Below are 14564 nucleotides of genomic sequence, written 5' to 3' on the forward strand. Positions count from 1 at the left end.
GTAGAGTTGAGTTGGAGTGAGAAGAGGCAAATTGCGACCGAGACGAGAGGTGGGATTTGGTGAGGACAAGGAAAAAGTTGGTGATTGGATTATAAATAAAGTTTAATTTTTATCATGATTTTGAATTATTTCTTGGTTAATTGTAGTTTTTAATTTATTGACCGAAGTGGAATTGTGTGTAAACACTAAAACTGCGATACTTTTAGTGACTTTTATCACAAGAACAAAGTTATATTATAACCAGTAGTTAATAAATGCAAAATGACACAAATACTTTCACTTCGATTGATAAATTGTTGTCTATCAAAAACTAGTCTTTAAATAACTAAAATAAACCTCGTAACATTTAACTGATTAATTAGTTGACTCGACTGGATTACAAGCTGTAAAAACCAAGTTATATTTTAAAGGAATCAATTAATCCTAAGCTGTCATCATGAATAGAAGAAAGCCTCCTGTCAAGGGTAACAATCCTCCTCGTGACCGTCCACAACCTTGGTGGAAACCGACCTCCGTTACAAGTGTGGTCACAAGAAGAGGACGACCTGCAATAGTTCCCACGCCGGTGACACTGCCCTCGAACCTCGTAAAAAACCCGTACGTCAAACTTGAGAGAATCAAGACTCCTCCAGCTCGACCTGCGACGAAAAAGGTATTTACTAGAGAATTATATTTTTTTTTACAAATCTACATTATGTAAATATCTTGACAGAATCTCGACGTGGCGTTATCAGACTCCGATGAGACTGAGGTTGAAGATGATAAAGTAGTGGATATAATTGATCTGAGTAGCAGCAGCAGCGATAATAACAGTGACAGAAATAGCGACAGCGACAGCAGCGAGGATGACAATAGTAACGGGCCGAAAATGCAATTGTCTCCATTGCAGAAAAATCGCATTCGATTTGGGACAAACGGAACCATACGGATCTCATCCGTTGCACGGGAAGCGTGTAGCAGCAGTGATAACAGCGACAGAGGTAACGACAGCAGCAGCTATGACAGTGAAAGAGACAACGCTATAAGCGACAAAGATAACGATAGTCGCAGCCATAATAACAGTGACGGGAATAGCGACAACAGCAGCGATGACGACAATACTTACGACCCGGAAAGGCCGTTGTCTCCACCGCCGAAAAAGCGCACTCGGTTTGGTATAAATGGAACCAAGCCGATCTCGCCCATCGCACAAAGAGCCAAATCGCGTAAGTCATCGTTGTCATCATCTCCCATGTCAAAGCGGTCACGCCACCAGTTTGATGAGTTTGACGAGGAAGATGAGCCAGAATCCAATACAGACGTAAGTATTATTTATTACCAAATATCGGTCTGTAATTTAAGCTCACGTTATCAAGTTTGATTAACATCCCAGTAAGAACTGTATATTTATATTTACTCTATACAAATTTTCTCAGGACGCAAAGCTACGCCGCTTGAATTATCTTTTAAAAAAGAGCCAATTCTTCACTGCTCGCCTATCTTCGGGGGATGCGGTTGTGGCAGCGAAAAGGGGACGACGACCCCAACGGAACCACGAAACTGAAACTGAAGATGATAGTGAAGAGGAAGTCACGTAAGTTTTACAAAATTGCACCAGACATACTGTATCATCAAGAATCTTGAACATTCCCTTTTCAAGCTTATCTTTTTTTCAGTCGTTATCGTAGATCAGAGAAGGAAGGAGATGCAGAGCTCATTAAGGATGCCGAAAACCCAGTTTCTGGGGTGCACTCAGCCGCCGTCATCTTTACGGAAACCCCTCCCTACATAAAAAATGGAGAGATGCGTGACTATCAGATTCGTGGTCTGAATTGGCTCATTAATCTTTTAGAAAATGGGATCAACGGGATTCTCGCGGATGAGATGGGCTTGGGCAAAACGTTACAAACTATTTCTCTCTTTGGATATTTAAAGCATTACAAAAAAGTTCGTGGCCACTATCTCGTCGTTCTACCTAAATCTACACTCTGCAACTGGGAGAACGAGTTCAAACGGTGGTGTCCCTCAATGAGAACAATCTCACTGATTGGGGACGCAAAAGCCAGGGTGAGAAAATTGGACGAAACCTACATGGAACCCTTTAAGAGTAAATTGCATTATTATTATTTTACTTACAGCAATCCATCATCAAGGACCACATTCTTCACTTGAACGATTGGGACGTCCTGCTCACCTCTTACGAAATGGTTTTGAGAGAAAAATGCGTCTTGAAAAAGATCAAGTGGACATATCTCGTCATTGATGAAGCCCACAAGATTAAGAATGAAGAAACGCAAATAGCCGGAGTTGTTCGACTACTAAAGTCTAAGCACCGACTCCTCTTGACTGGCACCCCCTTACAAAACAACCTCCATGAATTGTGGGCTCTGCTAAACTTTCTATTGCCCGATATCTTTAATTCATCTGAGGTTTGTAGATTTGCATTATTTGTGGAATCTATTTCCCTCATTAATTTCTTCTTTAACCCTTACAGAATTTTGATGGGTGGTTCAACATGGAATCGTGTTTTGGTGACGATTCTCTTGTTACACGACTTCACTCAATTCTTCGCCCATTCCTCCTCCGCCGTATCAAGTCGGACGTGGAAAAAGGCTTGTTGCCTAAAAAAGAGTTCAAAGTCTATGTCCCAATGGTGGCAATGCAGCGTTTGTGGTACAAGAAGATACTCATGAAAGAAATTGACACGGTAAATGGAGCCGGAGAAATGAAGAGGGTTCGACTCCTAAATCTTGTTATGCAATTGAGGTTGGCTTAATTAATAATGACAAAATCTATTGTATTAAATATTAAGGGCACTAAATAATTTGTACCCTTTTTAGAAAATGTACGAACCATCCGTACCTGTTCACCGGGGCGGAAGAAGGACCTCCATACACGGATGACGTGCATCTAGTGTCCAACTGCGGAAAAATGATCGTGCTGGACAAACTCCTCCCAAAGTTACAAAGTGAAGGATCTCGCGTCCTCATTTTTAGTCAAATGACACGACTTATGGATATCTTAGAGGATTACCTAGCTTGGAAGAAGTACTCGTTTCATCGACTCGATGGGAATACAAAACACGAAGATCGACAAAAGTTGATTGATGAATATAATGCGCCAGGCAGTTCAACGTTCATATTCATGCTCTCGACACGTGCGGGTGGGCTAGGAATAAATCTCGCGTCAGCGGACGTTGTAATTTTTTTCGATTCTGATTGGAACCCACAAGTAGACTTGCAAGCAATGGTAACTGACCGGAAATGAACGCTTATGTCAAACTCGATGTGAAATTGATGTTTATGTATAATCTCATAAAATTTAGGACCGTGCACACCGTATCGGACAGACGAAACAGGTCCGTGTGTTCCGTCTCATCACAGAGAATACCGTCGACGAGAAGATCGTGGAGCGTGCCGCACTGAAATTAAAGCTGGATAAACTCGTCATCCAACAAGGTCGCCTCGTTGACGCGGCCACCCAAAAGTTCAGAAAGGATGAAATGTTAAGCTGGATCCGCTACGGTGCTAATCTCGTCTTCTCTAAGGAATCCGGAAGCGAGACAATTCCCGATGAAACAATTGAGTCAATCCTCAAGCACAGTAAATCTAAGGAAGAGCAGTTCGCGGAGAAGATTGATACTGCGGATGAATCTAATCTGCGCAGTTTGGTGTTCGAAGGTCCCGAACCAGACAATGACATCGTGGTGGATAAGAATACCTTGAGTATAAAAAAACCATGTGATAAACTCGAATGGATTGGACCAATTTTATCCAAAAGAGAAAGGAAGCCAATCAACTATGCAAATCCGTATGGTCGTAAAACATATAAGACGACGTCACCCGAAATCAAAACATCAGATGATGATGAGACTGAGATTGAAATCTTGTCGGTCGTAAGGAGCAAACCACAGAAGACTTATCAACAGCAACCGAATATTTTAAGGGCTAAAGTAGGATTGGGTGAATTCCAGAAACCCCAGCAATCTACCCCTTTCCAACGTTACGTTATGCAGACCCCATCCATATCTACAGACCCGCTTCAACACGTCGTAGTTGTGATGCAAGAGGTATGGCCATTTTTCTCTGTGACATTACTGACATTTAACCTTAATCGTGATCTGAAAGCTATAATCTGGTTTAATCTTTTCCAGCCGATGGAAGTTACACCTGCTCCCACCCTCGCTCCCACCACGTTTATCGAGATCACTCGTCATTTCGAAAACTTTCGCCACTTTCTAGATAATAGCGAAGATGACCCTCTATTAATCCAGGAAAATTCACCTTGGGACTACGAACCTGCCCCACAAATTATAGACTTGGACAACAGTGATGAAAGTAATGATAGTGACAGTCTCCTAATCCTGGCAAATTCGTCGTCAAAGAAGTCTGACCCAGACATTATTGACTTGACTTAAAACTCGCCAAAAATTAAAGTGTTCATTTATTAATTATTATTCTCGCATCGTTTTAATATAAAGTTTTTAGTATTTGACGAAACATTTGACGATAAAATGTTGGAAATTTTATTTATTAACTATAAAATCAGTTACATTTATCTTGTGTAATATCAAATCTTATAATAAAAACATGCTTACATATAACGTCCTATTTCTTTGCCTCACTGAGCAAACCTTTAGTAAATGATAAAAAAGTGTCATATTCATCTACCTCATTAAATGGTATCCTACCGTCTAAATATATCTTGAGGCTACTACATTTTCTCCCAACACATATCACGCTCACAGGATAGATCGACATTTCGATAAAATCAGCAAATTTTGGAACATTACTCTCTGTGAACGAACAATTGTGATATTTAACATTCCACGCCGCTTGTAAGGTTGGTATTTGACCCAACTTCTTTAATCCATCTTCGCACCCTATTCCAATATCACGAAACTCGATAAAATGTACGGCTGAGGATTCGTTTCTCAGTGTATTGTCCAAAACATACACATTTTTGGGTTTACTTTTGGAACAATATTCATCCAAGTTACGAAAAACGATTTTGTGCAATTTTTTTAAATGAGATAGGAGCTCGTCAAATAGCTCAATCTTCATGTTTCCACCACCATCAATTTCCAAAATTTCGATCAGAGGTAAACATTTTTTAAACTTTTCATTTTTAAAATTAAACGCCGCGACGTCCTGCAATATCAGATGAATTCTAAAAGTAGCTTTACACTCAATATTTCCGAGCGTTTCTGCATCGAAGATTTTGAAGTTATTGTTTCTTGTTCTTGACGAATTAGTTGCTACAATGTCCACTGGTGAGGGTACTGCTGACGTACTGCTCGACGACGCTGGCTGCGAAGTTGGTGATGTTACGGCGGCATTACAATTAATCGGGAATTTCAGGACTAGTGCTATGATAAGTACTGCCAATACTGAAAATACTGCACAACCGGATAGCAACCATGTTTTGTGTTTTCGCCAAAAAGTTTTTTTGGAATTGGCATCTACGGTGTGTGCTTCTTTTTGTATGGCACCATCGCTGGGATGACGATTTGCTGCTTTAGATTGATCCTGCATGGCATTATTATTGTCGCCATCATTTTCATTCTTGCCATCGTCAATACCGGATGTCAATAACGGGTCAATATTCTCTAGAGCGAGTATCAGATTTGCGATTGTTCCCTTAACGCCAGCTTTCTCTAACCATGTCGTCAAGCAAAAAGATAACGCTTCTCTATACGTTACCGAACCAGATTGAAAGCCACTAACTTTAATAGTTACGTCACCATTGTTAACTTCCAATTGTTCACACAGATTGTGCAAATATTTCGGAAGGAGTGAATTTTTCTGATCTTCTAGGATGCTGAGAACGGAAGCAAGGGCAATATCTGCATGGACAAATTTTATCATGGTAATAAATTTATAATTAAACAACGTTAAATAATGTTAATTTCCATACAAGTCCGAATCCTTTCCATTTCTTAGACGTATGTATAGTTCTTAGAATATTCTAGGTCTTGCAATTTTACAATGCCCCAATATAACTAATTGGCACGCACTACCGTCTGCAGGACATTACACGAATTTAACTCGGAAGCAGTCTTTTTTATGACTGCTCTTTTGTGATGATGATGAGTTTGATTATCTAGCTGCACATCTGCATCTCTGGTGTTAACGGAGAAGCATGGAATATAAAACACTAATTATGACATTGGCGTGTGTACTTATCAAATAAATGTAAAACTTCATGTCTTACTATGTGCAGCTGTGCAGCTGAACAAGTTTTTACAAATTTAATAAGTAAGCAATGGATAAAATAAAGTCATCAGTGCATTGATTTGATAAGGATGAATTACCGTGGTCAACTCAAATAAGATGAGTCAGATTTTTGATATCAACAAACATTCTGACGTATAGTCTTGTATCTCTTATTCCATGAGTTTGATAATGTTTGTTTTTTATGCAAACTCGGGTTGAAATAAAAACAGGTTGCTTGTATGCTCAATATTGTGTCACAAATGACAAAAACTTGGCTGATAAATGAACTGTTTCTTTTGCATAGTTTGCAATAATATATAAACATTATTTTATTGCCCCCTCCACTCTTATTTATCATATCGTTATCTCTAATACGCATTCCAGGAAAACAGCCTTACTTGTTACGTATGTGCATATATATTTCTGTCATAACGGGCATTTTGACCAAAACATGTAATCTTAGAATTTCGATATCAATACCACTTGGTATTGATACTACTAGTAAGTGGTATTTATATCAAAATTTTACGAAACTGGAATACTCCATAATATCGAAATCTCACAATGGTAAAATTTTCGAAATTAAGTCCCCTAATTTTAACTCGAAGCCATCAGGATTGCTGTTTTCCTCGACACCTTATTAATCATGTTGTACATCCTGGAATATCTACTTACTCGTCGCATATTTCGCCTTCACCGTATCCGCCGTGGCATGAAGTGCTCCTAGAGGGAAATGTCTCACTCGATCGTCCCCTCCAAACCATACAAGAGCAACACGTTTTGCATACATCAGGAAAATAAAACCAACTGAAAGCTACGACTTTATTGACAGGACCTTACAACAATCATTTCCAGAATGGCCAACGCCATTGAAAACTAGACCCATTAACCAACCAGCCACATACGTAACTACCCAAACTCATTTACAGATATTAACTAATAATTATGGGAGGGCTACCACCATCATAACCGCGGTATTTTTTAGGTATGTACAAATGCATACATACTTATATATTGCATAATTGAAAACAATTTAGGTATCAAAAATTCTAATCGACATTGGCAAAACTTTTTAAATAATAAATACCTACGAAAAAATCGCATGAAATTCATTTCCACGTAAATTTTCATGATCGAAATAACCTTCCCATACATACGTAATCCGTTCATCTAGATAGTCAGCTAATTTAGACTGGAGCAAAAAAGTACGCATTAAAAAGAACCTTGATTTTTTCCGTCCTTTTGCATTTTGTGTACTTATTACTAGCATGAATGAAATTCAGACAAAGTTCTTCTCGTTCACATTGAAGCGTTAACTTCCGCTCACTTTTTGATATACGAAGAATGGTCAACAGAAGTCCACTGTAATAATGCGAGACAATTACCAATATCTTGCTGTTGTATGTGTGTCATGCATATTTACGTGTAGGGAACTCTTCTCGTCGAGATCCTCTTGAACTTGACGATAGTTACCTTCGAACTTGAACTTGAATCATGTCCCACATATCGTGTGTACCCTGTCAATTGCATTATGTAGCACAAAACCAAGTACATACAAATTTCGTGCTTGACGATTCACAAGCTAAATATTATCTAGCACTGATTTTTATGCTTTAGTGGACGAGGACGGACGTGGGATTAGTTTAGTATTTAGATGTTATTGCTGTCTTGCACGAAAAGAAGAAGAGACGTCATGTACGTACTTATTTAATCGTTTCGTGTGCATTGAAATAAAAATATTTCTCATCCAGTAGAATCACTGTCCATGAAATCACCTTCTCTTAGTTAATACTTGTCTTAATTACGCAATAATATTGTATCCTTCCATGCATCCATACGACTGAGGGAGGGTGGTGGAGTCTTCTTATCCTTGTTGCCGATCTGCTGCTGCCGTCGTCTACATAATTGCAATTTTTTGCTGTCCTCATACCCACCGTCAGTCCAGTTGGAGCAGGTGCCAAACAACATTAAATACGGAATGCATTGTACATCTTAAAGTGAACAAAAGTCAGTCTTCCAGTTTTATGCAGGATTTTAAGCCAAGATTTACAGATTTCGAAGTGCGTTTTACATTTCTTTTTGCCCAAATATTAAATTAATTAAAGTGATGAAGATCCAGAACCATATTCATACTATGAAAAAGACCGTGTAAGTGGTAGGATCATGGAGGAAGAGGAAAATGAAGGCTGGAATTTTCCATACCGAAATCCATTGCTTTATCCACACGTAAGAATTTTATGGACAAATTCATGCATACAAAATATGCAGGTATTTTAAGTTTCTCTTTATTTTGCAGATTATCCATCAAATTTTTACCACTTGTGACATCTGTACCCTGAAATTGTGTCGTTTGGTGTGCAAATTCTGGGAGGACGAAGTAAATCGGATTCTCCCTGTGAAAAAGTGTCCCATCGTGTTATCCTCGGAAAGCGTGGGTGACTGGGTGCAAGAAATCGAGGAAAAAGGAAGTAGCATCACAAATAACGTGATCCTCGATGGGAGAATGAGTTCCGAGTTGTGTCTCAAAATCAAGTCTGCCTTCCATCACTCACCGTTCAAATTAGAGTTTTTAGAAATTCAGAGTGGGCCTTGGACCGCATCTCAACTCAGAAATGTCCTCCACGATCTCCCGAACCTCAAAGAGCTCACCCTCTCGCAGAATTTTATCCTGCCAAAAACTGATAATCAAAGCCGGGAGAAGAAACACAAACCCATGAATCTCACCAATTTGCACTCTCTCCATTTAAACCTGCGTGACGACTATTTACAAAATTTGGCGAATGGCGAATTTCTCATCGAACTTTGCACCTCTGCCCCAAATCTTGGTCAGATTACGTGCGACGGGAACAGATTTTCTGAACCGGGTTTTCCCTCCACGACAATATTTTCTAAACTCTTGTTCCGAACGGTGTTGGACATTTTTGGAGGAGGAACAAATAGTCTGGTGACGCGACTCGATATAAATGTCGACCTCCGTGACGAAGACGTTGACCTCCTCCACGCCGCGCATTTACCGCTGCGCTACGTCCACCTTCCTCTAAACGCGGGCATCCTTCCGGAGAAGATTGACGCTCTGCTAACCTCGCTAAAAGGTAGTTTGAAACGGCTGAAGATGACGTACCGCAGCAGTGCATGCAAACTCCCGGCGTTGAAGAGTATCCGGAATCTCAAGCATTTGGCGGTACACGGGACCGGATCGGAAATGATGGGGCTCGACAATCATTTCCGGTATCGGAGAAGGTCCAACTTTGGGATTGGTTTCGGCCCCACGAATACCTTCACACCAGAAAATAAGTCATCAGAAACGAATCAGTACAAATACACTGACCTTGACCTCGACATAGGTCAAACTATTTACTACGTTTTTAATGTGGTTCCCGTCTCTCTGTTTCCGGAGGAGGAACCTTTTTCCGTTCCTTTGCTGGCCTTGAGGGAGCTCTGTCTCAACGCGGTGTACTACATTCCGAAAGACGTTTCCAAGCTGGGCACATTTTTCCCCAATGTGAAACGTCTCAAAATGCCGTTTTTGGATGACGACTTGCTGCACGCTGTGATCAAGAGTTTTCCTTCTTTGGAGGCGTTGGGGGCGACGGAAGGCTTTTTCACGGACACGATTCTCACCGGAATCTCACCCGAGGTGCAGGACGTGCTGAAAAATGTCAAAGTTTCTAGGGCCTACAATACCAGGAATTTGAGAGAGTTCCCTTCACTCAGAAACTTATCGAGTGAGAGATGCACATTAGTTTTACAAATGAAAATGGGAATCGGGTTCTCATATTAATTTGTATTATTATAGATTTGAAAATATTGGACCTTGGTTCACCACGAGTGACAAGTTTTGGTGTTGTAAATGGAATTTCGTTATGCCACTCGGTTCACGAGTTTTGCCTAAATTTTCCACAGGTTTTTATCATCTTACATTTATTCACTAACAATGGAGGTCTCCCAGCGTATACTCTCAAATTTTAATTAAACTAGCTTCAATCCATCACAAATTTAATTAATATGCCATTTGCAAGCCACACATTATGACAATGCTAAGGTTTGCTGGAGATATTTGCACCCGAAGAGGAGGATACGGGCCTTGAAGGTGACAAATTTTACACTTTACAAATTTACTGCGTGTATTCTTCTTTTCGGATGCAATTCGTCAACCCTGTGGATTAGGTGATCGTGTCTTCTGCAAATTTCATATTACTTATAAAGTTTGCAATTTTCTCGAAATCGGAGAGCATACGCTAGGAGACCTACATTGTCAGTCAATAGCTTATGTGACACATCGTAAAAAAAAACATGTTTTTTATCCATAGATGGACGACAACTCGCTCCTCTGCTTCATCCGAAACGTGACCCACTGGGATTCACTAACCGTAAAAGCTGGCTCCTTCTCCGACCCAATCATTCAACTCGTCCAGAATCAGAGCCACCAACACCGGAGAAAGTTTGCCTACCTGCCAGACTAATTTAGAAATATTGCATACATGTTTTTAAAACGAGAGAGGATACACAAATAAATCGAGCAATACGGCGGAAGTGAACATGCACATAAACTGTTTCCAATTACATAATCAAGCTCATTAGCTGGGCGTTCTGGGTGATTGAGGCGAGGAAAATGGGGCCGGAAATGTCCACATTTTCCGACAGAAGTTCTCCAACCACCACCACCACCACACAAAATCAATGACTTCTTTTAGTGGGTGAACGATTTTCCGATTTTTACGGAAGAACCATTAGCATCATTGGCCATGAAGGTGTCGCAGTTACACGCTCGTCATCTCCTCGCTCGCTCGCTCGCTTTCTCGGCAGGTTGAAAGGCGACGGATGCACGGATAGAATATCTTTTTCGGTAGCGGATCAAAGGAAACTTCCGCCTTTGTCGGCTCCCTTCAAAAAATATTAGACGACTCACTCTATTTACTCCCGCAGACTTACGACATTTCTGCAAAATTCTTGAAATTATTTACAGACGACAACAATTATCTCGGTTTTTTGCAGAAATCCAAACTCATTTGTAGAATAGAATAGTAAATGAAGTGTTAAATTTCATTGTGCAAATTAAATTTGCACATCTTTTTCAGTATTTATTTATTTCAGTATTTATGAGGATATATTTTTGATTTATGTATTCTTCATATGCTAATTGCAAATTTTATCAGGCAATGGTTTCAGAACATAAATTGGGGGATTTACAACAATTCCGCAAATTAATTTTTGTTAGTTATACCAATTTGTACATATTTTCTCCACGTGCAAATCCACCATGGTTAATGTTAGTTAATTAGTCCAGTTAAATATTTAACTGCCATCTTTTAAACAATGGCTGCGGAAGCGTGTGAACAAAGGGACAATGTCTCCACGGTCATTCGATGTCCCCATCACCTGCCCATGTTATACAAACCCCTCCCTCCCTATCCTCCAATGTTAACGTCCCCAGATGTCCCCACGGCTTCCGCGGGCACTGATTTATAATAAAACTTGTGAAAACATTTACCACGAAATTTCTTCGCTCTACTAACTGCTGATTAGTTTTTATTCCCATCTCGTCTCGTCGGGTTTCTCAAAGCGTGTGATTGATGATCAATCGCATAATATTTTTTGTCGGCTTTGCTTTAACCTGAAACGAAATGCTCCGTGTTGACAAAGTCATTCCGATTTTGTTTAACACTTTCTCTTGTACCTTTGCCGTTTCCTGCCTGCCTGCCTGCCACCCATTTCCGGTCCACATAATTTCCTACTCTCTCCTTTTACCGATATTTTTATTCCTTGCCCATCATCAGAGAAGAGAAATATGTGCTCTGAAAAATTATTTATTGCGTATACGTTCTTAAAAATATTCCGGCATAAAAATAATTCGCTAAATCAGCAAACATCCGATGAGATGATCCCTAAACTAACTAATAAGCCGACCTAATGACGACGCGGTAATAAAGATTTGAGGATAAAATCATAATTGATGTCCAAACCATGTACTGCATTCCCCCACTCGTCGTCCCATGAATCACTGCGATAAGGCGGATTGAACTACCTCCTAATTTGCAACCCAGTCGGAACAACGGTCATAAAAATAGTTGGGGAATCATCATCATCATCATTATTATCACGATGTTATGTTCGGTTGAACAGCCCGTTTTAATTTAACAACGGAACAGGGTTTCGTGTTTCGTGCGGGTTTGCTAAATACATTTCTTGGATTGCAAAGCAAGAAACACAGGAAATGCGAGGTGCAATAAACTGGGAGAAATATGCGCCATTTAGCCACGCGTCGTATGAAATATAGCGACAAATATAGCGACACGTAGTTTCTTGCGTTTTGCATTTCTTGCAGGTCAAAATAGTTACAAGAAACCATTTTCTTGCGATTATTTCTTGGATATGGTTGCTTTCCACCGTTGCATTTCTTTGCGAGTTTACTACATTTCTTGCACTGCAAAACAAGAAACGCCAGAAATGCGAGGTGCAAGAAAGTGCAAGAAATAAGCGCCCTCTAGCCACGCGCCGTGTGAAGTAAAGCGGCTGGACCTAGATTCTAGCGCTTGCATTTCATGCAGGTCAAAATATTTAGCTTCAAGAAACCACTTTGTTCCCGTTATTTCTTATCTTCCCCCCGAAACACTGCCCCTGAAACTGGGCTGGATTGCAGTGCAGTAAAAGACATGGAAATGATTGAGCACCACCCGACCGATATCACGTCTCACTCGTCCCGTGTTGTCGTTGTGTCGTCACCGCATTAAAAAAAGATTGTTCCGCTACGCCAACTGGATGGGATCGGAAGAGAAGCAAAAGCCGTGGAGTTCGGGATGCGTTTGCTTTTGTGGTGAAGCCGAATCTCATCTCATCTGTGAAAAAGAGACAACAAACGGCTCATTAGAAGCCCCGTCAGTTTCACTTGGTTCCTTCGTGTAATGAACGAGACGATGCGATGTTGGTTGTTGACATTACTTCTCATCTCGGAATCGTACCCATGTACATACGTAAGAAAAAACAACAATAATTTAAGCCGAGAAACATGTATCACACCAAGTCAAGCGTCGCTGAATGTATTATTATTACATCTCTTTTGCTGTTTTTCTAATCAGGGTGAAAAATCGCGAAATTTCGGCATTAATTTGGCACTATATTTATTCTACATATGTGGGAAACGTGACCCGATAGCTTTTTTATCGTTTCTGAATTTGAAAAGATTATTTCTAATGAAACTTTCTCTGTGCAGCTACGGAAAGATCGAATCGTTTGTAGTGACGGTTATAAATTCATGCAATTAAAACTGAATGGACTGTAGCATTATTTTACGAAATGAGACGAGAAGCGTAGTGTTTTTCATAATTTTTGAATTTAATTTCAGAAATTGAAAACACTATTTCGAACGAAACTTTCTCTGCGCAGCTCCGAGAAATATGAATCTTTTGTGGTCTGGTCTGGTGACGGAAATAAATCCACGCAATTAAAATTGAATGAACTGCTGTGACATTAAATATCTACATTATTTTATGAAATGAGAGGATGAATGGAAAATGAGGCTGCGTTTGCTTAAAGTTTTAGGGGGCGACTCTCTTGGTATGATTTATTGGTGGGATGCGAGACGCTGATTAGGTCGGAGAAGGAGGAGGAGGAATCTTTCCACTCGTGCGATAACGTGGACCAACTTTAGTTTCCTTTTCTTATGGTGACATTAAATCTTATCCAAGACAGAATTTAACTAAGGAGCAATCATCACCAATGAAATTAACAAGAAGAAATATATGCGCAGCAGCCAGGATTAATCTCACACTTTCTTCCTTGGATTATACATGACAATTTTTCGATAAGGCGTTATCTACCTACCTCTTTCTCAAGGTATTCTGGTAGGCGCCTCAATCACTAAAAAATACGTATGTATAAAAGCGTAAATATCCATTTCTGAATGAGCTTTGACCAAAATCTTGTCCATAAATGTCTTATCAAAAACCCAATATATTTCTATATACCTGAGCAGAACAGGGTGCGGATGGTCTAATCAGCCCCATAAATAAATATATCTCTCCAATAAAACTGGACTTAACGTAAGACACGTTAAGAACCAAACCACATGTATTCTTAATGATGCGTTACGTTACGTGAATGGGTGGGAAGATGCCCATCCTAAAATACTTATCGAGTACATGTTCTCATCAGTGGGACTGGAAATATATATAAATTATGTTTGACAACGACGACACATGATCACCAGCAGACAGCTACTCTTTTAATCTGAAATTTATTATATAAATTGACTGACAGCATGATACATACGTGGCAACTTGGAGAATTGAGACTGCTTTCTTGCCAAGAAATGTGGACAGAATCCTCCAGCCTACGTACATATGACATATATTTATACAGAGATGATGATAA

At 39.9% G+C, this 14564-nt stretch overlaps 3 protein-coding genes across 4 annotated transcripts; 2 read left to right on the forward strand and 1 right to left on the reverse strand.

Moving 5' to 3' along the window:
- The first annotated feature begins 100 nt into the window (after positions 1-100).
- Positions 101-4582, forward strand: LOC110853307 (chromatin-remodeling complex ATPase chain Iswi). 2 transcript variants are annotated; one of them, XM_022101559.2, is made up of 9 exons: positions 101-652; positions 713-1300; positions 1416-1573; positions 1656-2046; positions 2118-2408; positions 2474-2745; positions 2820-3228; positions 3305-4048; positions 4133-4582. In XM_022101559.2, the coding sequence occupies exons 1-9, from the start codon at positions 437-439 to the stop codon at positions 4394-4396; spliced, it is 3333 nt and encodes a 1110-aa protein (XP_021957251.1). In that variant the 5' UTR covers positions 101-436; the 3' UTR covers positions 4397-4582. The 2 variants fall into 2 exon arrangements, with proteins under 2 accessions (XP_021957251.1, XP_035710091.1); XM_035854198.1 differs by lacking the exon at positions 101-652 and having other exon boundaries at positions 847-980; positions 1063-1300.
- LOC110853308 lies at positions 4489-6252 on the reverse strand. Its single transcript, XM_022101560.2, has 2 exons — positions 5896-6252; positions 4489-5824 (listed from the first exon to the last, which is right to left on the reverse strand). The coding sequence occupies exons 1-2, from the start codon at positions 5912-5914 to the stop codon at positions 4587-4589; spliced, it is 1257 nt and encodes a 418-aa protein (XP_021957252.1). The 5' UTR covers positions 5915-6252; the 3' UTR covers positions 4489-4586.
- Positions 6253-7840: 1588 nt separating this feature from the next.
- LOC110853456 lies at positions 7841-11271 on the forward strand. Its single transcript, XM_022101725.2, has 4 exons — positions 7841-8420; positions 8491-9919; positions 9991-10097; positions 10505-11271. The coding sequence occupies exons 1-4, from the start codon at positions 8358-8360 to the stop codon at positions 10655-10657; spliced, it is 1752 nt and encodes a 583-aa protein (XP_021957417.1). The 5' UTR covers positions 7841-8357; the 3' UTR covers positions 10658-11271.
- Positions 11272-14564: the final 3293 nt, after the last annotated feature.

The sequence above is a fragment of the Folsomia candida genome, unplaced genomic scaffold, assembly GCF_002217175.1.
Source record: "Folsomia candida strain VU population unplaced genomic scaffold, ASM221717v1 Fcan01_Sc008, whole genome shotgun sequence".
NCBI lineage: Eukaryota > Metazoa > Arthropoda > Collembola > Entomobryomorpha > Isotomidae > Folsomia > Folsomia candida.